Here is a 23,423-nt window from a genome sequence, read left to right on the forward strand (position 1 = left end):
ATATTGTCTGTAAGACTGACTTGGTAATGGCATTGGTAACTTAACCAGAATTAAGAGCAGCTCTCTCCCAGCTTGACAGTCTGCACAAGGAGACTGTGATACTCCAATAATAAGATGCTACTGAGTTTCAAGGCCAGGAAGAGAAAGATCAGGGATGCTGTAGTCCATGTCACACAGCTTATGGTAACCTTGGTAGAGTGCCACACTAAGGGCTGGCATAGCAGAAGTCTGTAAAACCATGAATCACACAGAGATGGTGAACGTGAAAAAAATTCACTATTTCCCATAATATAGAAGTGCTATGTCATAGCTGGCTACTTGGGAAAAAGGCTGAGGTTTTTCTGGACACTGATCTGCCTCATCTCAATGAACCAGTGCTCAAGTCCTGCAGCTGCACAGAGAGGTTTGCCTTGCTTATGTATAAAATAATTAACTGACAGCTTCTGAAACAGCTGCAGACAAACTACATTACATGTATCTTTTAAACGTGTGCAATTAAAGGCTTATTCTTCTTAGATTTTATTAAAAGTTTTATCCTGAAGAGTAAACTGAAAACATATTGGTGTAACAAGTGAAAGAACACTCACAAAACCGCTCCAAATGCTTCCTTTAACTTTGTGTAATAATTTTTCACAACATCACTCAAGGGTGTGTAAAATAATCCTCCACACACAGGTTTACAGTAACAGATTTCCTGTAGTCACTCTGTTGGGAGTTTTATTCAACAAAACAAAATTTACATTGGATTGTCACTTATTTAATGACTCCTTGAAATGAGCTCTGGGCAGACAACATACATGTAAAGAAGAAATGATCTTTACTCAAAATCTACTTAAAGCTTCTCCCAGATTATTTGCCTTATACAAGTATTTAATAATTTTAAAAGTGACCAAATTAAAGGCACTGCCTTAAATCATCTCCCATGTTTATCCACAGAAAACTTCTACATGGGCAGAGAAAGTTGAAGAGGCCAAGAACTGTAAAGTTACACCAAAACCACCTCAGTAAAAAGGTTTTGTACCTTGTATTACCTATTTTTGAGGAGAAAGGTAACAGGCCACGCAGGCAGATCACTTATAATGCAGGAGACATATGTCCAAAATATGTCCAAAATAAGCAAATTAACATCACATATACCACTAAAAGAGAAAGAAAAGAAATCTGTCCATGACAATGATTAACTTCTTTCTGTTTACATTACAGAAGAGACAACATGAGGTTTGGCGACCCATTGTGAAGGGGACTAAACACATATAGTGGGAACAGTTCCTGTTCAATGATCTTACAATTCAGTTAGACAAAAGTTGATGTAAACAAACAGAGGCAGTTAAGAAAAATGACAAATATATTGTGATTTAGATAAGCTACATGCACTAGTTATGAGGGTTAAAATGACAAACAACAGTCATGATCCCCCAGTGTCTACCATTTGGATTTAGCCAAGAAGTAAATGTTCCATATTTGCAAAAAAAATCCAACTGAAGAAGCTGAAGCAATTATAAAATAAAAATAATTGTCCTCATTGCTCTATTTACTGTTTTCACACTCTTAAGACACAAAAGTAGTTAATGTCCCTAATGCAAAGGGATAACAAACATTCTTCATGTAATAAAATAAATACTATAGGTACAGAAAAACAGATAAGAGAATTAATTGGCAAATAACGGTCTTAAAGCAGAGTCAGCAAAGCCAAGCAAGAGTGATTAATGTTTAATGATTTACATGGACCAAACCAGTAAAACTCCCTAGAGGAATAATCAATTTTTTTGCTTTTTTTTTTTTCTCTCAAAAAAATATTTTAAAGGTTTGAGGGCTATGCTTTTCTTTCAAAAAGAAACTTAACAAACTTGTTTTCCTATTGCACTTATTTTCACATTCAACCAATCTTCTACAAATGCTTTCACACAGTTTAGTATCAATGTGCAGAGCAATGCCTCTATCTGGATATTCACTGTGCATTCTCCTGTGGAGGTGTCTACTTGCTGCCCAGACCTTCATAGCAAGAGAACACGGAACTTGTTATTTTATTAGATGGGTTTTTATCAGGTTAATCCACATGAGCAGTGTGCCTGGGGAGTCAAGTAACTGCCTCATGAAGACAAAAATCTGTTACCAACACAGGCAGCTCCTGCAGCTTCCTGCCACTTTTATTTCCTTAAGTGGTCTCAGCTTAATGCTTTTCAGCCATATTCACCTTTTTATGATCAGTAAAAGCTGCCAAGAGATAAATTTGCAATAAAAGCAACTCGGTAATTCAGAACTTTTTGGTTTATAAAATATATGGCTCTACAACAGGAAAGACGTGTGTTAGCTGTTGCTTCTCGAGTCCCAGATTCTGGGTTAAACAGAGTGGACTTCCCCTACAGTAAAGCCATAAAAGTGATGTCCTCATCCCTCTGCAAATGAACCTCTCCCTTCCTTTCTCCACTCACTACTGAAGAAATGCTGCTGTCAGTTGAGGCTTCCTTGTTACTTTTCTGTTTTCAGCCTAATGGAACTGATGTCACATCTGTAGCAGTTCTCAGTGGCAACATATGAGCATTGATAACCTAATGTAAACCATTTATTGCCATTTATTAAATTATTAATGCTGGAACTCTCTGTTCTATAGAATCAATACAAAATATTTTCCATGCCCACATTTATGTGCCCACAGAAACTGCACTTCCAGGACAAACTCAGGACTTTATTTTTTTCACTTCATTAACAGAGACAATTTGTCACCAAATTACCTTGCACTGTCAGAGCATTTTTCGTAGTATTTTCAGCATATGCCACATACAAAAATTTTGTGAATAAAAAAAATCACCCTCAAAATACAAATTTTGTAATTTTTTTAAAGAAATAAAGCATTGGTAGTCATCACAATGCAGTGAAACCTGTATGAAGAACAGAAATCAAACTGAGATAGATAGCTAAAGCCAGTTTGGACACCTGAAGTTTTCCAAATGACAATAAAATACCTATTCAATACACTTTAAAAGCTTCATTGCTTCCTGTTGAATATTTTTATTGGATTAATGAGTCAGTGTAGTGGATTTTTATTTACAGAAGCTAAGAACTGCCATGCTGTATCTAAAAATTTTCATCCACCAAAAAAACCCACTGCAAATGAACAGTCAAAAATTCAAGGACATTTAATATTCAGCTTTTTCATCTGAAAGAAAAACTCTGTCTTGAATAGACTACTTTGCATCTGAAATCTGTTTGAAATAATGACTTATCATAATTTTTTTGTCTGCTTGAAAGGTTTGATTTGTAGCAAGCAGGGAGAATGCTGTCTTCTTTTTATATAATTACAGACTTCACAGAAAGTTCTACATCATCTTTCAAAATGAAAGGAAGCAATTTCAGCGAGCATAAAACCACGCAACTCAGTTAAAAATATTAAAATCAATAAAATCATTTCAATTTGCATTAGTTAAGTGACCTTTTCTCTTCCTTTTGAATGTACACATCAGTATTAGGGAACTCGTGCTGGGCTATCTTATTAAATAACTACTAATTCAAATGCAAAGTTGAAGTCACTCTGTCCTGGGGTGCAATCCCAAAACAGCATAAATCAAACAAAACCAGGCTGCTCCTCTTCCTGCTCCATCTGCACATCTTTAATCTACTCTTACCCCACCACTGATATTTATGTGGGCTGGTTCTGGGAACTCACCTAATTAAAATTTTATTTTTGCTCTAGAGAAAAAAAACCTGAAAAAATTATTTAGTAGAATGAAAGTGAAAAATTAATAATGAAAAATTATTCTTCAACATGAATGCAATGCCATCATACAGACTGCAAGTCTGCAGCAGTGACTATTAAACAGAACAGCCTTGGTCCACTCACAACTCTTCAGGAGGACACAGATGTATCTGATAGGGAGTGCTCTACAGAGAGACACATGCACACAAAAAAGCCTAAATTACCATTTCAGTCCACACCCACTAATCCACTCCATTAGACTGCACACGCTGGGGTAAATGAAGCCTCATCTTCAAAAGCAATTTGCAGAATTACTTGCTGATGTTGAAAAACTACTTCAAAAGAGTTTAAGTGTTATGGAATTTTACTAGGTTTTTTAAACAAGCCACTGTTTAAGCTCAAGAGGAAGGGGGGGAATGTTTGCTTTTTAAACAAAGCTTGTAATATTTCATTACTAAACTATCCAGAATGTTTATTTTAAAAGCATCATGATTACAAATAATGGCATTTTTCAGTTTTTAACTTCCCTATTCGAGTATTTCAGTTGGAAACGACTGATTTTAGTGCCTTTGTGGAGTATGCATCCAAAAATACAGAAACTGATGACACTTTAACAGAATTAAAAGTGAACATTCTACCTGAAGCAAAATACTAGTGCTGCTAATTGGCTTTAATTGACAATATTAACAGTTTCAGAAGTAAGACTGAGCTAGTAAAGTCCATGGAGACAAAACATCCTTTACTCTAAAGGACCTTATGCCAGCCCCAGTTGACACAGCAGTTCTGGGAAGGGCAGGACAAAGCTGCAAGGGTCTCACTCAGCTCATTTTAAGGCTTGAACAGAGACTGGAGAGCTCAGCTCTGTGTGACAGCCAACTCTTGATGCATGGGCTTCTTATCTGAAATTAGCTGGAAGACATGAAGGTACTTCTTGAAGAAACCTTAACATCTACCAGTGGAGACCACACCAGGGATACCTCAAGGGACATAAAACCTAAGGTCAGAGACCGTAATTTTTACAACCCATATCAATTTTCTCTTCAAAGAGAAGGTTATTCTGGTAGGAGTGTGTAATGAAACTGCAAACAGATGGTTATAGCAATAGAGTTTACTGTTCAAAGGTGCAATTTTTTCACACTTTGGGAGGTAAAGTAAACAATGGAGAATGCATTAATTTATTCAACTGTTAATGCAATACTGGGCCAAGCCACTTTGTTCATTTTATGTACATCAACTGCCAGAACAATTACAACTAAGATACCTGATGTGTAAGTAAACTTTCTCCTATAATCCCCTGGAAGTTTACTTTTCAGGTCACAGTTTGGTTTTTTTGTGTGTACTTTTCAACAATGGAGTTGTTGCAGTTTACCTTGGCATTCAGCTATCATTAAGATCGCCTACCTTTGAATGAAATTTATAAAACATGAGAATTAAGCATATATAAGTACATTAAATTAAATCAAATCTCCTTTCTCACCTCGTTTTTCTCTTTTAAATACACATAATTATCAGGAACAATTGCATGTACAGATCAAACACGCTCTATTCCAAGGCAAATCCACAGCGGTGCACTGAAATCTATACTACAAAGAATAAGGACATTAAGAAACACAATATGGACAAAGGTCAAATTTATGACTTTTCTCACATCATTTTACTGCCAAGTCAGCATATAATTTAAGGTTATGAGTTGAGATACAGATGGGGATTTCCTAGTATTAGGTTAAATCCAATTCTGTACAAAGGAACCAGTTGCTAACAGGAGGAGTCTTCAGACTCTTCTGTCATTGTATACAAATGATAAAATTTAAAGTGAATATTCAACTGTTCTTTTAAATTCCTGTTATATAATTGAATTTTTCTGCATGTATTTCTCCATTTTCACTAAACCGTGTTTTCCCTTTGAAGTTTGTAACACACTTTCTTATTTTGCAGGGATAAAAGGAACATACACCTTCCATATTTACAAAATTACTTACTCCATTTTTTCCGAACATTATAGGAAAACATAAAACTTGAAACTTTGACTGGACAAAGGTAAAGCAGTTTTAACAGAGATAATATAATTTGGAAACTGCATTCAGCTGATGTGATAGCAAAATACTTTACTGTAAATAAGTGCTGTACTTTCAAACAGATGTATTGCACATCTCACGCTTGTACCCATCCTTGCTGAAAACTTCCCAAGCAAAGGCTTTGTGTCTAATATTTTACCAATATTTTTCTTGTTATTGTTTAAGAAAAAGTCTCACACAATTTGCAATAACTATAATAGGAGGCTGAGAAACATAGGTCCAGGATGCATAGCTGCTGGCTCCAGCTCCGAGAATGAAAGCCAGGGAAATGCCTCAACCCAAAGGCTGCTGAGAACTCCCGGGTGTTCTGTGCTTCAGAACTTTTTCTGGAGTTTTCATTATTTGTATAAATTGTTGCATATTGTTGCAGTTGGAAACAAATAAACAAATAAACAAGCATGGCTTTTGTAGTTTAGTAATAAATTAATCTGGGGAACACAGACATGGGTTCACAGCCCTACTCCCAAATTATAATAATGAATAACTCCAAAAGGTGAGATTTATGAAAGCACTTTTTAGCATTCAACAACCTTCACCTTTAAGATCCCCACTAGAAAGATGGAAGAATTGAATTTAGACTTTATTCTGGACCCCTGCAATTTCAGTCAAACGGCAGAACTCCTAGTTGCATCTAAACATCTTTATTGAATAACGTAATTCCTGTGGTGGGACTTAAACAGCAATATTTGTCTAGGATTACAGAATTATTTCTGCTTTACTATCTGATGAAGTGTTATTGAAATTGAGACCAATTCCTGAAAATTACTTTGGAAAATGGCACTTAATCTCCTAAGTTACTAAAGACAACAAATTTTATTGAGACACACATAACTACAAGGAAAAAAAATAGTTTAATTTTTTTTTTTTTTTTAGAGAGACCAAAAGAATTAAAAATATCTCCAAGAAACCTGTTTTCATCTTTTCTTGTCCACTGGCAGCTGCTTCTTTTGACAAGTTACCAAGATAAAGGGCCTGACTGAAATTTCAGACTAGTGATATTTAATGACAGGCAGGGGCAATAATTCTGCACTCATCATAACATACCTAGATCAATCATGTCTGTCTGTAGTAGCTGTTTCAAGACAGAGTGAAATTCAATATAAAGTACCCATTGCAAGTTCGAGACCCCAGAGTTGATGAGAATTCTCACTGAATATTCTTGAGCTCCTTCCTGTACTCATCCTGTGCACTCATCAGTCAAAATAACCCTTCAACCCCTTAGGAAGAGGATTCTCCAAATGCTACACACAGGACAAACACTGCTTTGGTCCACATCTCATTCTCACAACTCATGATTCCCAGACAGTTACTGGTACAGCATAGCCTCATGTAGGATCTCTGTCCCAGAGAGATTCACCTCCCTGACTTTGCTGGGATTTAGGGCTTTCACCTCATCTCTGCAGGCACAGCAGGGAGAGAAGCAAACACAAGTAAAGTAGGTAGAAGGAGTAAATGAATCTTAAAATCATCAGTCCCAAGGCAACCACTACGCCTACAAGCATAATTTATTCTTATTTGCTACCCTAGGTCATGACCCTCATCCAAGAGAGGAAGGAAAGAAACTGTCCTTTCATCATTAATTTTGCTATGTCATTCAGGAAAACAACACTGACAATACCATAAAACCACAGTTTAAGTTGCCACTGGTACTTCAGCCAAAAGCTAATCACCACCATCAATTGTCTAATATTTCTCATTACCTTCTTAGTCATTCTAACAATCCACAGCAACTTATATAGGATCTGATTAAAATCTTTTCTGGCTGACAAAGAGCCAGCAGGAAAATAAAACTATCCCTCTTCTACCACAATACTGGGCCACTCCACATTGAAACAGATAATAAATCTGCATTCAAAAACCATGCTGTTGATGAATGCTGCTCTAATTTAAAAAAAGCCCCAACTACTGACTGTGTCACCTGAAGCAGAATGCTGATAAGAAAAACCCAGAGACTGTTGTATCATTAAAACTGGTCTTAAAAAACCCAAACAACACAGAAAACAATCCATCATGCATAACTGCCAAGTTACTTGGTTTTCCTAATGCACCTGACAAGCAATATCACGGATCACATGAGTATGATTTTAAAATAGTTTACAAATCTATTCATTTATATATATATAACTTACAAAGGACAAAATACTTCTGATGCAGCATTCAAATCAATGCAGAAAACACAGCTCAGTGAACTGTTCCCCTTGCCTCACACACCAGGCTGGTACCTGCCAACAAAGATCCAGCATTAACAAGCTTGACCAAGGTTAGCAGGCAGCACTTGGCACATCCTGAGTCTCAACAAAGTTGGGAACAAAGCCAGGTGCAGCAGTGCCATGTCTCTGTGGTGAAGTGAGAGCAGAGGGAGGACATATCCTATAGACCAAATCTCACAAAAACACAAGGCTACCATTTCCTCCAAGTATGTTTATAGACAGGGTCCCAGGATTTTGAGCATGTCTCCTCAGCAGTGTACTGAATATTGTGAGCATGTTAAAACTATTTATGGGCCACTTCTGTTGGCTCCTTCAATAGAACACCAAGACACTTTAAGCTCTAAGACTTCATTCTCAGCATGCAGTGGCACAAACACAGCATATACAGAACAGCCTAAATCTTACACAAAGAACCAAGGTCACAAGTTCACCCCACAGGGTGAGCAGGGCTGGTCTAAGAATGAAGATTCAACATTCACAACTATTACAGGCAATCAGACACCTTCCCTTGCAAGAGCAAGATACACTTTTCTCACTAAACGTATACATAACACAGCACTGCAGAAAGTCGTTTTTTCTCCCTTTCATCCTCTCCCCAAGGCACAACTGTTGGGTGTGGTTTATCATCCCACTTAGTGCAGGACTGGAAGGCCTGACACTGCTCTATCCAATGGGCTGCAGAAGAGTGTACAGACAGAGGGGAGGGAAAACACAATGCCAACTGGCATTCATCTAAGTCTTTTCAGAAATACTTCAAAAGCAAATTTCCTGACAATTTTTCCGTTTAGTGAAATAGTTTCCCTGACTTTTTTCAGCCCCTGGGTGTGATTAAATCTCTACTCTCCCACCTCTCGACGTAATTCTTACACTTAAATCTTGACATTTATAGTATTACTTTAACAAATTAATCTTTCTCTATGGAGTATCCCATAATGCTCTAGGGAGGCTCGTATGTTCCCGTGAGTCCTGTCAGATTTCTGCCAAGAGGTTTGAACTCCTAGACAGATCAAAGAGAAAGTAATGAGATAAAAAGAAACAGGGTTCTCCAGACTGACAGGTCAACCACCTCTCCTTGACAAGAAATAAGGGTGGTTTACAGAAATAATCAGGGAGACATTAGTGTTTCAGATTTGGTGGAGCAATCCTGTAAAATACTATAGCAGTAATTTCTGTACTAATGATTAGTGATGGGTTTCACTGAATAGGGGGCCAATATTCACAGAACAATTTGGGCTGGAAGAGACCTTCAAGATCATCAATTTCCGGACCCTCTGCCATAGACCAGGACACCTTCCACCAGACCAGGTTGCTCAAAGCACCATCCAATCTGGGCTTAAACATTTCCAGGGATGGGGCATCCAACCATAACTTCCCTGAACAACCTGTGCCAGTGCCTCACACCACTCTCACAGCCAAGAGTTTCCTCCTAATAGCTAATCTAAATATATCTTCTTTCAGTTTAAGGCTGTTCTCCCTTCTCCTATCACTACAAGAAATATTGATCTCATTGTTTTTTAATTTATCTGAACAGTACAAGTCAGATGAATTACAGATAAAATTTTAGGCTGTACAAACTGCAGTGTTATGGAAATGTCACTCTGAAGAGCAACACAGCTTCGCAAAGTAAATCAGAAATTGCCTGTGTCCAATATTTTCAAGTGTCAGAAATGTTACGATGCTGAAAACAGAGTGCTTAGTGCAGACACACATGTGAAATTCTAAAGCTGATTTGCCAAAAGATTTGATTTTTGAAAGCCAATTTTTCTTCTAATCCTGCTGCTTCAAAAGCTCAACAAGTTTAAGTGGCATAATGATAACAAAGGCAGGTCTTGAAGCCAAAATGAAACTAAATAAAGTCAACAGTGATAGTTAATTTAGCAGTTCTGGATAAGAATATATACAAGAGCTATATAGCATCATAGCTTACATTTTTTAAAAAAATTATTTATAATGTTATCATTGATAGAGAAATTTACTGTTTTCCCCTATTTTTTCCCTGTCATGACTGCCAGTCAGTTTGACAGAATATATAATTTCTGGTTAAAAAGCACTGAGCTGCTGCTACTCCAATCAGCTTACCTACTAAGTAAAAAAAGTTACTCAAATTGCTTTTGAATTTGTTTAAACTGGGACTGAATAGAAACATCAAGGCCTCATGAGGCCATCATGGCTTCATCAACGAGAGCAGCTAAAAATTGATTTTATTCAGCAAAGTTGCAATTTCACACAGTTATAAAAATTCATACCAAAGATCTTAATATTTGGCCAGACCCATTTATTGTCCAGAATCTTTTTATGCAGCAAACCAAAATGCTATATCCATTCTAAGTTCACAAGTAACCATTACAGCTAATTAACACATAATTTAAAATGACAAATATAATTGAAAAGAATCCTTAAAACAATAACATCAAGTGATCAAATTCTATGCAGTTGATTGCACAGTCAATATTCTCATTCCCTATTTAAATTATCTCGTACATAATGAAAATCTTACAGATTTCACTCAAATAATGTCATGTTTTCTGATGAAACATACCATTTCTAAGCCTTATCATTTGCAGAAAATCCAGTAATTGCAATCATCACATATTAGGCTCTTGGGAAATACAATTTTCTACATTTTATACAATCAAATCTGGAGTCAGAATCATGCATAGATGTAGCTGTTTTACTCCAGAAGAAATTTGTGAATTAAAATTGATATTACAACATTGAATATTTTTGAAATCTGAAGATGGATATTGTACTTTATCAGCTTGCTGAGGAATTCTTCTAGTCTTTAAAAAGAATTGTTTGTATTTGCTTACTAAATGTGTACCATGATCATACGCAGCATGAGATCAGAAAAAGCATTTGGTTTTAAAAAATTAGGCTCATAGTTTCAGTGGAAATGCTGTTTTCAATGCACACTTTTTTCCTTCACTTTTTTGCATGAGATCTACAACACAATGATAAAAAAATGCTATTTACTGATTGGGAGGACGGTAGAGGGCATGGACAGTTGGGAAAGGAGAGGAAAATGAGAGGGTAGGTTCCAGAAGAAACCTGCAATTACTAGATGATACACAAATGCACTTTGCACACACTGAACACACCAAATATTATGCACTGCAACACAAAGAGAAACAGCTATTTCAGAAACAGATAAGAATTTGAAGCACTCGTTAATTAAAAATACCAGAAAAAGGCATCCCTAAAGACAGACAGAAAATTAAAAAGCGCAGTAACGACCACCTACATATTTTTATGCTTTGGTACTTTTCCATCTATACGTTATGAAAAAAACCGCAACACTCGTGGAAAAAAAAACCATCTTGCAGACACATAGGGGGTCACAAAAGCTATGAAAGAGATACTTAATGCAGGTTCCTGAGCAGATGACAAGCCATGAAACTTTCACCTTTACGCAGTTACGATGATCTGATGTCTCTTTTATAATATCAGCCATTTTTCAATTAAATCTACAATGTGTTTAACAAGCAATTCTTCCATCGATCTTTGATGTGTTTTACTTATAAAGCAATGACAGTTTTCACTTCAGGCTCCTTAAAGTTCCAGAGAAACCATTTTCCACTCACTTGCTTTGAAAGCCATTAAAACAACTTGATGAAGAACAGCAGCAGGGGGCTAACAGAAGCCAAGGCTTAGGAACAATCTTTAGATTTTTCTCCTAAGACTTTCTCACAGACCCTCGTCACAAAGATCCTCAGGGCTTTTCATCCTCTCCTTTCTCCCCACCCCCTCTCAAAAATCACTTCAAAGTGACAGATGCAACTAGCTCCAGATTCTGCTCTTTTCTTAATTTCACTTTTACCTCTCAATTTTGATAGACACAACTGAAATCTGATTCCCACAGAGGCAGTCCTCTTATCATCTTCCCACAGGGAAAGGGTAATACACAGAAAGATTTAAGTAACTTGTGAACATCTTCTAATCTGTCATCCGTTCTAATAGAGAGCACTCCTAGTGAGAAATGTACCTACTACTTAAATACCATATACTACTGGCATTCAGTAAATTGAATGAATTGGTGATTAATTGATTAGTGATTTATATATAGTTCTATGTGTTACTGCAGTATTTCTGCAACTTGCATGACAGTGACCCTGTAACAGTTTCAATACTGGGATATAAAGTAAAGAACTATGCAAGCCAACTGTAAATGATCTTTAAAGTGAGAATTGCCTACAACAAATGGTAAATTCCTTGGTTATAGTTTCATGCAAATGCAGAAATCAGTTTTATGGAAAACACAACAACACCTATTAGGACAGTACTTATGCTAATTGGAATCAGTAAAACAGATTTTTTTTTGTCTCTGTTTTGATGTGCTCACCATAATTTTATATCTTTGGTTACGGCTGACTGAAGGACAAATTTCATTGATCATTAATTTTGTGGAACATCTGTAATTTCAAAGCTCTACCAACTCTTCAGTTGCTGTATTCAAGTGATGCCACTGTGGTCAAGATACTAAACGTGGAATTTCTCAAACATGAACAGCTAATTCCATGAAGCAGAGCTATGGGACACATTAATCCCAGATTCTGTTTACAATCCCTTGTTCTTTCACAAACCAGAGCTACAGTTACAGTACACATAGCCAGGAACAACCAGGGACTAAAGGAGGCCAGCCTCACATCTCCTCAACCTGAAGACAGGGGCAGCACATCTGAGGGATTTGAGGTCAGGAAGGACAGATGGTGGGCATTCCCATTACTGCTAAGTCATCTCTTGTCCTTACAACATTGAGCTTTATGTTTTCCAGTTGGTGACTCTCACCGTTTGTGTTTCTACATTATTTTACCAAGCTTGTATCTATAACTCAAACTGTGAGAATACATTGTGGTATAAATTTCCAGCTGCCTTGTGAACAAAATCTTATTGGTACTTTCTCATAACATTAACAATTATACTTTCTGCTTATCCTCCCTTCAGCTAAAGTAATACATTATTAAAATGTTAGTGTGAGATGTTTTTAATGAGTTTTTATTCAAATAAATTTGAAAAAAAAATCTCGTAAGAAATTCTAAGTCAGAAAACTGACATACAGCCCTATAAGCAAACATGCAAAAAGTTTCTGTTGGCTTTCTGACATAATTATATCATAAATATTGGAAAAGGATCCATCAAGAATATACACTCAGGAAGTCCAAGAAGAAACAATACCCTAAAGAACAGGAAGAGTTATGTATGATTTTCTACAAGCATTCAATCACTTTACAGAATTGAAAAAATGTTAAGGCTGGAAGGACCTCACAAGATCACTCAGTACAAGTCTCTTAACAGTGGCAGGATCAAACATATGTTTTGTGAGTGCTATGTAATACATGCCAGATACAGAATATGCTTCTAAGCATTATCCAGTCAGAGTCTCCATTCCAGGCTGTTCCATCATTCAAACTATTCCACCATTTGTGCAGTCTTATGACTAAAATAAACACTTTCAATCCTATATATGCAATAGCACTGTAAGATTATTATGCTGCAAGTACATGACTTAGAGTTTATCATGAACACTCCTGTGGAATAATAATTTAATTAAAATTAGCATTAGCATTACTCCTTTCTATATTAATTTTCAAGACTGTTTACTTCTCCAGAGGTAAACTTTTCTTTTCCCATATTTTCTATTTTCAGAGAAAGAACATCTCTCACCTTCAGGAGTTTAGCCTCATTTCCCTATAATGTATTCATCACCACTCAGCACATCTGTCCCAGCAAATCCCATTTCCTGTTCTATTCATGAGGCTCAGCAACCTGGAGCTTTAGTGATTGCCGCCACACTTTTCCCATGGCCTTCTCACCTCTCACCCCCCCCACGCACCCCGCTCCCATTGTTTATCATCTGTTCTCCCCTGCTGCAAACTGCTGTCAGATGTTCACTTATCCCTAATCTTACTCACTGCCTTTGATATTCTTTCTAATCCAACAACCTGTCAACTGGGGCATCAGCCCATGTCCACACCAGCTGCTCTGTCACAGGCCGTAAGATTCCCTCTCTGCTCCAAGAGGTATTTAAAGGATTTTGACACAGCAACCTCAACGTGAAACAAGTAATTAATGCTGTTTTGATCAGTGATCAGGGCTTTAGTGTGACATGAGCTGACCACTAAGAAAAACTGAGCTTTACTTTGTTTAAACTTCAGTAAACTTTAGTGTTACTGTATTAACAAGATTTTGATCAATGTCTGAAGGACAGTAACAAAAAGCTAAGTTCTTTAACTTTAGTTAAAAATTATGGAGAGTAATTGATCTGAGTGCAAGTCAGAGGGGCAGATAACATTATATGCCTGCTGTGTAAAACATGCTCATTTATGCAGTATCAACTTGTCCAGAGTTTTCAGAGCACGGGAGCTGACCTTTTATGAGTTACAGCTGAAAATACAAATGTATTTTAAATATGGCAGCAGCTGAGATAAAATTATTTAAAATACACTTGTTTTCAGGAATAGAGTAGGATAGTTTCATCCCCTGTAGAACATCAAACCCTGACATTTTAAAGAATACTGCCATTTACAGAAAATGTCTAATTTCCATGATATTCAGATTTGCTATAAACACTTAAAATTTTACAGTGTTCATCTGCTTTAAAACATATCAAATACACATAATGTCATAGCTGAGTTTGTGATTCAGATGACAGATTTTTTGTATGAGGAAAAGTTTCTGCTATTTAAGCAAACACATGAATTTTGATCCAAATTGAAAAAAAAATTCAGCATTTAGTTGTTGGAAGAACATGAGCACTATTTTATTTCTCAGATCTAACTGCAATTACTACAAGAGAGATGGTACCAAACAAGACAAAAAAGCCTACTTTTTACCCTACAGTAGCTGTATTTCACACACAAAAGTATAATAAAACTTCAGTGATGAATTTTATAACATGGTTCATTCATTTAGAACTAAACCACTTTTATTCTTAGGGCTTGTCTATACCAGGACATCAAGAAAATGAATCTGAAATAAGTACCTTGATGAACTTGAATTCTGCTACTTAAACTCCATTAAACCCCTGTGTGGACACAGTCATCCAGTTTAGTTTACTGCTCCCTTAGGGCACACACTGAAAAGTTAACATGGATTAAGGTAGGGTATGAATTCAAAGTGCAGTCGTACTTTGAAAATGGTTTAACGTAAACAGAACCAGACTCTTTGTTGTAGAATGAGACATGGAGTTAATCAGGAAAGTCCTGTGCAGACAAGTCCTTGCAGATGAGGCTACTGGAGTGGTATTGCCAGAGCTGATGGCTTTCAACTTCTTCATCTGCAGACCTCGAAACATCTTCCAGGAAAGCTGTAGGCCTTGGTAGCACATTCAGCCTGCTGATAATTGATCTGCTTTTCTAAGCTGCCTCACATGGATGGCCTGCAAGTATTCCAGTGGCACTCAGTGAGCTGCCTATCAGAACTTGAGAAGTAGAGTTTAAGCTCACTACAAATTACGTGCCTCCTCCTACACTCAGTCTTAACTTCACAGTTACTGTGCAGTAACCCAAGTAATCTGATGGCATTAAATGAGATTTTACTGATCATTTATGTAAGTGCAGACACATTTCAGCTACAAAAGGTGCTCAACAAGGCCTTTTTCTTTCCATTATGTGACATTTGCTGTCACAAGCGTGCTAAATCATAGTATGACTGACCTAAAAATACGAAGTTTTGTCACTGTCAACTACTTTTCATGCATTTGCTTCAAAGCTTACATTCACTTGTCAAAGCATGCTAGATAAAGAAATTACGACTAACAGGACATAATTTCACTGAAACAAAAACAAGTACAAGCGTTCTTTTCAACTACTGTTCTTATTAACTAATGCTTCCCATTTCCTCCTTCAGTAATTCACAAATGTCTTATACAAAAATAACTTGTACAAATTTTCAGAGCTGAATTCAAAGCATATGGCAGAGTCAGAAGCAGATATGCCTAGATTCCTTAGTTCCTTTTCTTAAATCTGTGTTCTAATTGCAGAGAACACCATTTCTCTCAAAGGAAATTATGTTCCCACAGTACTTAACTCCCTAATGCTGTCTTTGCAGAAAATTTTCTTTCTTTTCTTTCACCCGTAAGAAAGAATTATGCTGCACTTCAACCACATTCACTGTTAACACAGCAGCAGTCAGATCAAAAATCAGTCTCATCCAGGATCTATCCCTGACAGAAGCCAAGATGCCCAAGGAAGAATATATTGTTAAAATACTCCCAGACTCCTGCAATTTGCAGCTCGGGGACTCCCTGAGCTGGAAGCAGTATGTTTCCATTTAAGATTAATACTCCACACTGACATAACAGACTTGACAAGCTGAAGAAAATGAGACAAACTTCACAGGGAAAAAATGGCATCTCCTTTCACTGCTTTGAAAAAATGAACTGCAAATAAATGTGTTACTTGGTAACATATTTCCTACTACTGGAACCTTTTGAAGATTCAACAGAAGACTTACTTGTTTGAACAGGTAACTTAAAAATCTGTTTACTCCCTCAACAGCATAATTTTTAACTGTCAAAACAGAAAAGAATGTTTTATGTTTATAAAAAAGCAGACGGAAGTTCCAGAGAATATTTTCAGGCAGCTGGGCACATTCATGTTGTTATTACCATATACAAAAATTCCTAAATGCAAAATAAGATTGTTAATATTATTGTTACACTGCCCTGCTTTGCTTTTTCATCTTCAAAGTTTTCACGGCATTAATGATATAGGCCTCACTTCTTTCTCCATGTATACACATATTTTAATCTTGATGACATCTCCATGACAGTTAAAAGTGTAAGACACAGCGGTTGCTCATGGTCACAAAAGAAAGCAGTAGCAAACTCAGATCAGAACTTCACTGATGAACTGCACTCTGCTCATAAAGCACGTTTTCTACCCATTACAAAGTTCATGAGGTGTAAAAATCTACAGCCGCCTTGAAAATTGGTTTACAACAACTGCAAAACTCAAAGATATAATAATTTAATTCCATTAACAGTGAATGAAAAACATCATGCATTAAAATGAACTTGAAGGGAGCATTTTTCATGTTTAACTTTGAAATAAATTATTCTAAGTATTTAATCAATAGAGGAAATGTGATGCTAAGGCATTGACCTACTCTGAAGTGTGGAAGGAATGTGAAGCTCAGAAAAGAGCGAATAGTTCCAATTTACCACTACTGACTGCACGGTTCAGTCGATATGCATGGAGTTTTTGAGGTTTATCCCACCCGCATCATTGAAACAGATGCCCATTCACCATGCCACAGATTCAAAACACAAACTCACTCACATACAAACACACTGGGAAAATTACTGACAGTTGGTTCTAGTCTGGTGGCAAACTTCTAAAAGTTCCTGGGCAGAATGCATAAATATGTTTATAAAATGCAAGGAAACAGTGGCAAGAGCTCTCCTGCCAGAACAACTTTCAAAAACAAAGGTACAGGAGTCTGGGAGAGATCCACAAAGGCTTTGATATGTGAGCTCTGGACAAAAGTTTCTGTAACAGCTCAGGTTATTATTCCCCCAGCTAGATGCTTCCCCCCAGCTGATGGATGCTCTGCCTCCCCTTTGAAGGGTGCTGTTCCTAGCACAGAGGTCACCAAAAAGAATATGCATAGGCAATTCACTCAGCTCTGTGTAAAGCTCAGTGATTTGGCTTAAAGGGCTGATGGTAGTGAGTTTGAATTGGAACAACAGAGCAAGAGCTGGAGCAACTCCACCTTCTGCTGATTCGCAGGGTTAAGAAACATAAACACAGGGGAAAAACTTGCATGCAGTAACTTCTTAAATTGCTACAGCAAGATCTACCATAGCTCTGTCAAAATCTTGTGTAAGGGTCCAAATCTAACATGCAGAACCACTGAAATCCCTCTCAGCTCAGGTGCTGATTAAGAAGACTTCATTGTATCCAATCCCATTTGGATACTTAACGCTGCTCAAACTAAGGACTCTCTTTAACTGTTTGCTACTCAAGCATCGACTCCATGACTTGGAGTCTCAGCAGAGTTTTTAAACTTTGTATTTTTTTTTTTTTTTTGTCTAATATATAGGCTAGTGCATGGCTAGAATACACAAAAGAGAGCTGAAGATTTACACACAAATGTGTTTCCCAGCAGTGAGCACACGCTCCTGTGATGTGGGAAGCAATATTAATTGAAGTGAGATTTTGCAGCCTGACTCTACCACATCCCAGGGAAATGCCCTAGCCCTTGGGCATTGAGTTAATCTCTCATTAGCCATCCCTCTGGTCTCTTGAATAAATTATTTATGAAAAGCAGAAAAACTTCAATAGGAAAAAGTGAAAAGAGATTTGCCATGGAGTTCCTGGTAAATAAGCCAATTCTTCAGGAGGTGATGTATGTTTTAAAAAAAAAGCCAATTTAGATAACAAATCAATTTGCACTTTGGGGGCAAGTACACATTAAAACTAGACAGATGATATCCTCTGTGTGAGAAAAATGAATTTTCTTCTCTCGGTACCAAGGAGAACCAAAATATATAGAGACACAGGGTTCCTACTGACAAAATGAAGAAAATATTCCTCAGGCTGTCAGGTACCTTGTCCATCTCTCAACCCCAGGCTACCTCACTTCAAATATGGTTGATCTGACTAAGGGCCCCACCTAGAGCAGGGCTGACAGCTGAAAATCCCAAACAGAAGCTGAGGTCCCTTTTGAAGCTCTGTCAGACACCTATTTTGAAGAATATAAACTTAATCTGTACTTCACCCTTCTATATTGGCCCTCACCAAAATCAGACTGCAGTTTGCTGAATTCCACAACTCCTTGGCTGCACTTCCATTTCTACCTTTACACTACACAAAGACAGAACTAATCATTTAAATGAGTGACTAATACAGTGATTTCTCCAGCAAGTCAGGCTATTCTCCATAGCTTAGATCCCCAACACGAAGCTGCAGGGTGCCTCAATCTGGAAGTTTTTCAGAAGGGTATACACCTACTTTTATGGTCTACAGCAAAAATCAGAGCTCATTGCTTTCACTTAAAATACAGATGGGCAGAAGGAGCCGATGATTAAACACATCATATGAAAAGCTCTCGTGACCTTCTATGGGAAGAACAGAATCCACTGGGCACAAACTGCTGTAACTTCAGGAATTGCCATGATTTCTTACAATCCTCACTTCAGTGAAAGATCCAGAAACTGACATTTTTGTCAAGGTCTTTTGGAAGAGTATTTCTATATGTAACCAAATAGAGTGTAAAGGATGACTCAAGCTCTTACAACACAGAGGAACTTGGGACTCAAGCACAAACCTATGAGGACACTGCTCAGGTTCTCCCTAACATGACAGTAATTTGCCTGACTGGATTCCACGTACACACACCTTTGTTCCTGTGTTTGTCCACAGCTCCCAGTCTGAGCATCTGTATGTCCAAGGAGAATACTCAGCTGACCAAAACATTAATGCAATCCTTGGGCCTGCAACTGTAAATGTGTAAAATGCCTCTGAGAGCAGGCAGACAATGATCTGAGTCTGTGGCTCCACTCTTCATCAGGTGTGACCACAGCCTCCTTCAGATGTGCAACCTGTATGGGTTTACAAAAGTATTTTCAGAATCACAGAATATTCTGGGTTGGAAGGGACCCACGAGGATCACTGATCCAGCTTGAGAGAATGACCCATACAGGGACTGAGCCTGTGACCTTGATGTTATTAGCACCACGCTCTGACCAACTGAGCTAATTTACTCAGCATTTTGTTTAGATTTCAGCCCTCAAATGGATCCTCTTCTGATGTCTTACAGATTTTGAGTGGTCTGTAAAGCTGCTAGAACAACAGTGGTTTACAACTCAGTGGGGTGCAGGCTGAATGGATAAAATCAGACTAGCAGAGTACACTGAAATGTAAATCACTTATATAAATTTATCTTTAAAATAATAAAGCTTATATTTATGTTTAAAGACCTTGCTGTATTAGAGAAAGTAGTAGGATTCAAATTATCTCCACACAAGTAGCATAATTTTGATATGAAATGTCTAGAAATCAATGCTGTTACTTAAGCATTCATGAATGCTTAGAAAAAAATCGCAAAATCCTACACTGTATGTAAAAATTCTTTCAATTTCCTATTTGTACAGAAAAGCAGTAGTTGTGAAAGAAAACAAATTAATAAAAAAACCTCTCTCTCTATATATGTCCCTGGACAGAAAATATATGTTAAACATATAAATGCCTATTTTAGGAATAGATTGAAAATAGATTTCAAGTTCTCAGTCTCCAAGGCCCCAATTGTCCTTCATTAATATTACACCAAAAAATGCATCAATGAATCTTCTTCAGACGACAATGAGTTATAGGGGATGTGTTATAGTTTCACAAATGCACCTATAAGACCACCCCAAGCCTTCCAATAAGTCCATATATTGCATAATTTAAGTATCCAAACTAGTTTCAGTTTTCACAGTGCAACAAATCCCATTATTCAAGTTTTCCCCATTAGATTATTCTGTTATCCAGAAAGACTTTTTTATTAGAGTTGGGTCAAATTCAGCAAGCAAGTTCAGGGAATTCATGGAAGGGGGAAATTAGTGTTACTGTAAGATACAACAATTAGGAACTGGGAAGAAGAAAAGTTTCTTTTCTTTTTCCAGCTAGTGAATTAAAATAGTTGGACAAAGGAAGACCAACTCAGCATAAAAGCATTAAGATCAAGGACTAGATTTTGGAAACAATTGTCAGTTTTAGAGGAGTGGTGGAATTTTCAAAAATTCTTAAGCAGAACAGGCATCCTAACTCTCTTGGATTTTAGATACTTGACTGTTTAATGGGGTTTTCAGCAGACCTAAATGCTTTTGAAACAATTAGTCAAATGAGTGAAAATATTTAGTATTTCCTCTGGTTAGTTAGACAGTTTTTAAATGCAAAATATGTTTCAATAAACCTAAGGCTTGCTTCTCAGGTCAGGTACAGACAGTTGTGCTCACATGGAGCTCATGCTCTCAGTAGGCTGGACACAAGCCAGCCTCTGTGCAGATGCCATAGAAACTACATTTTCAAGTTCATTTTAAGACAGTGCTGCAGCCAAGAGAAACAATCTCTGCCCTCACCAGGCCCCAAACACTCATCTCTAACTACCACATTACCACCTCCCCTCTGCCAGCATCATGAACTGAATCACTGATCTTGTTTAGCTTAAAATTAACTTCTTTTTTTTAGCTGGATTAGGTTTGACCCCAGTCCAGCTCACTCAGTTGCTGCACAGACACTTGTGCAAGGAGAGGAAGTAGCAAGAAGAGCAAGTCTTCTTCATTTAGTGGCAATGCTGGTCTCTGTCAATTCACAGCACATGACCAAACATATCCATATTTCTTCTTTACGATACTCATCACGTCTAAGGCACATCAATTAAATGTAATTTTGCAATACTATTTCGAACATTTTAATTAAATCACGTTTTTCATATAAATAGAGCATGACTCAGAAATTAAAATGAAATTAAGTAGTAAGACCCATCACTTGTAAGCTAAGCCAGCAAAAATTCAGAACATGAAAGAATGTGTTTCAGGTTTATTTCTGATACCTAAAAAGACATAATCCAGTGTAAAGCTCTCAGCTGTTCATGAATCAAAATGGTTTATCCCAACCAATGAGAAGAGAGCTTTATTTAGGAAAATAATGTATAAAAATGTATATAAATGTATATAAATTTTTTTTAAATGGTAAAAATCAGCTCATCTGCTTTGATGAAACCTATTTGAACCCTTGCTTTTCATTTTCTGTACTTTATCTCATTGTTGGACTCAATACATTCCTCTTCTGCCTTTCCAACTGATGTGTTTAGAAGCAAAGCAAAGCAAAGAAGGAATGAGAGATGTGTTTTCCACCATGCATTTCTAGGGCTGTCCAAACTCTCCTTCATTTCCCCTTCCACCACTCTGCCTGGGTAAAAGCTCCCCCTGGACCAGCCAACAACCAGGCCCAAGGAAAGCATCCAAGGCACATGCAATGCTTTGTGCTGTGAGAAGTGACTTTCTTTTCAAGGCTTGCATTCCTGCCGCTGTTGGAGGTACCAGTTCTCAGGGATCCTGTGGAAAGTGACTCATGTTGATACAACCATGATAAGGGACAGGATTTCCTTCCCTGCTTCCCACCTGCAGGCATTGAGGTTATTCACAGAATAGTCAGGGTGGGAAGGGACCTCTGGAGATCACCCAGAGCTGGAGATCACTGGAGCAGGTAACACAGGAATGTGTCCAGGTGGGTGTGGAATGTCTCCAGAGAGGGAGACTCCATGACCTCCCTGAGCAGCCTGCTCCTCGATGTAGTCTTTCCTCAGGTTGAAGTGAAACTTGTGTTTATAATTTATGGACATCACTGAAGAAGAAGCTGGCACCATCCTCTTGGCACACACCTTTGAGGTATTTATACGCATTAATGAGATCCCTTCTCAGTCCTAGCCTGATCAGGCCTCCCACAGTCTGTCCTCATAAGAGATGCCCCAGACCCCTAAACTTTCGTGGATGAAACTGATGGCCTGCTGAGGTCTGGCCAGCAAAGGGCTCGAGATGTGAACAATCCACACCAAAGCAAGGCCCAGATCCAGAGGGGAACCCAAACACCAGCACAGGGTGAAAGTGACAGACCCAGCCCCACGTGGGCGGCAGGCACAGAGGACATCCATGGGGAACCTGCGGCACCCCAAGGCAGTGACCCCACGGTCTGCCGGGCCACCTGCACTGCCCTTCCCGAGCCCCTCCTCAGGGCGGGCCGAGGGGCCCCGGCGGTGCTGCGGGCGGAGCGGGGCGGGCGGCGCCATGAGGCGGCACCGGCGCTGCTGCAAAATGGCGCAGGCGGCGACTGAGGGGCCCCGCAGGGACCGGGCACGGCGGGCGGGCGGGCCGGCGGCGCCACTCACCTGCCGGTAAGAGAGGCGGAAAGGCCGCAGGTAGAGGGAGGAGGTGCAGGGCTGGACCGCCAGCTCCTCGATGGCCTCCATCCCTGCCGGGGGCCGGCGGAGGAGGAGGAGGGAAGAGGAGGAGGAGGAGGAGGAGGAGGAAGGGGAGAGGCGCGCGCAGCCGCCGCGGAGCGGCCCCGGAGCTGACGGGACGCGGCCGCGGCGCTCCCCGGCCTCTGCCCTCAGAGGGAGCCGGGATCGCCGAGTGCTGCCTTTCACCCCCGACACCGGGACACAGGAGCCTCGCTGCCTTCATTCGCAGAATCACCAAGGTTGGAAGAAACCTTTAAGATGATCCGGTTCAAGCGTCCAGTTAGCACTGCCCCTGTAACCCTTAAAGCACTAAACCACATCGCCCAGTGCCACATCCAGTCACCTATTGAACTGGTGACTCCACCATCTCCCTGGGCAGCCTGTTGCAATGTCTGACCATTATAACAGTGGAAAAAAATGTTTCTACTATCTATTCTGAATCTCCCCTCTCTTAGCTTAAGGCCATTTATTCTTTTCCTCTCACTGCAGGCACGGAAAAGA

At 38.5% G+C, this 23,423-nt stretch overlaps 1 protein-coding gene across 1 annotated transcript in view; it reads right to left on the minus strand.

The window, feature by feature from the left end:
- Positions 1-23,195, minus strand: part of NUDT14 (nudix hydrolase 14) — a 58,545-nt gene extending 35,350 nt beyond the window's left edge. The window contains exon 1 of the mRNA XM_014871336.2: positions 22,851-23,195. Within this exon, the coding sequence (XP_014726822.2) occupies positions 22,851-22,931 (81 nt within the window). The 5' untranslated portion in view covers positions 22,932-23,195. The remainder of the gene's footprint in view (positions 1-22,850) is intronic.
- Between the last annotated feature and the right edge of the window lie 228 nt (positions 23,196-23,423).

The sequence above is a fragment of the Sturnus vulgaris genome, chromosome 6, assembly GCF_052056855.1.
Source record: "Sturnus vulgaris isolate bStuVul1 chromosome 6, bStuVul1.hap1, whole genome shotgun sequence".
Taxonomy (NCBI): domain Eukaryota; kingdom Metazoa; phylum Chordata; class Aves; order Passeriformes; family Sturnidae; genus Sturnus; species Sturnus vulgaris.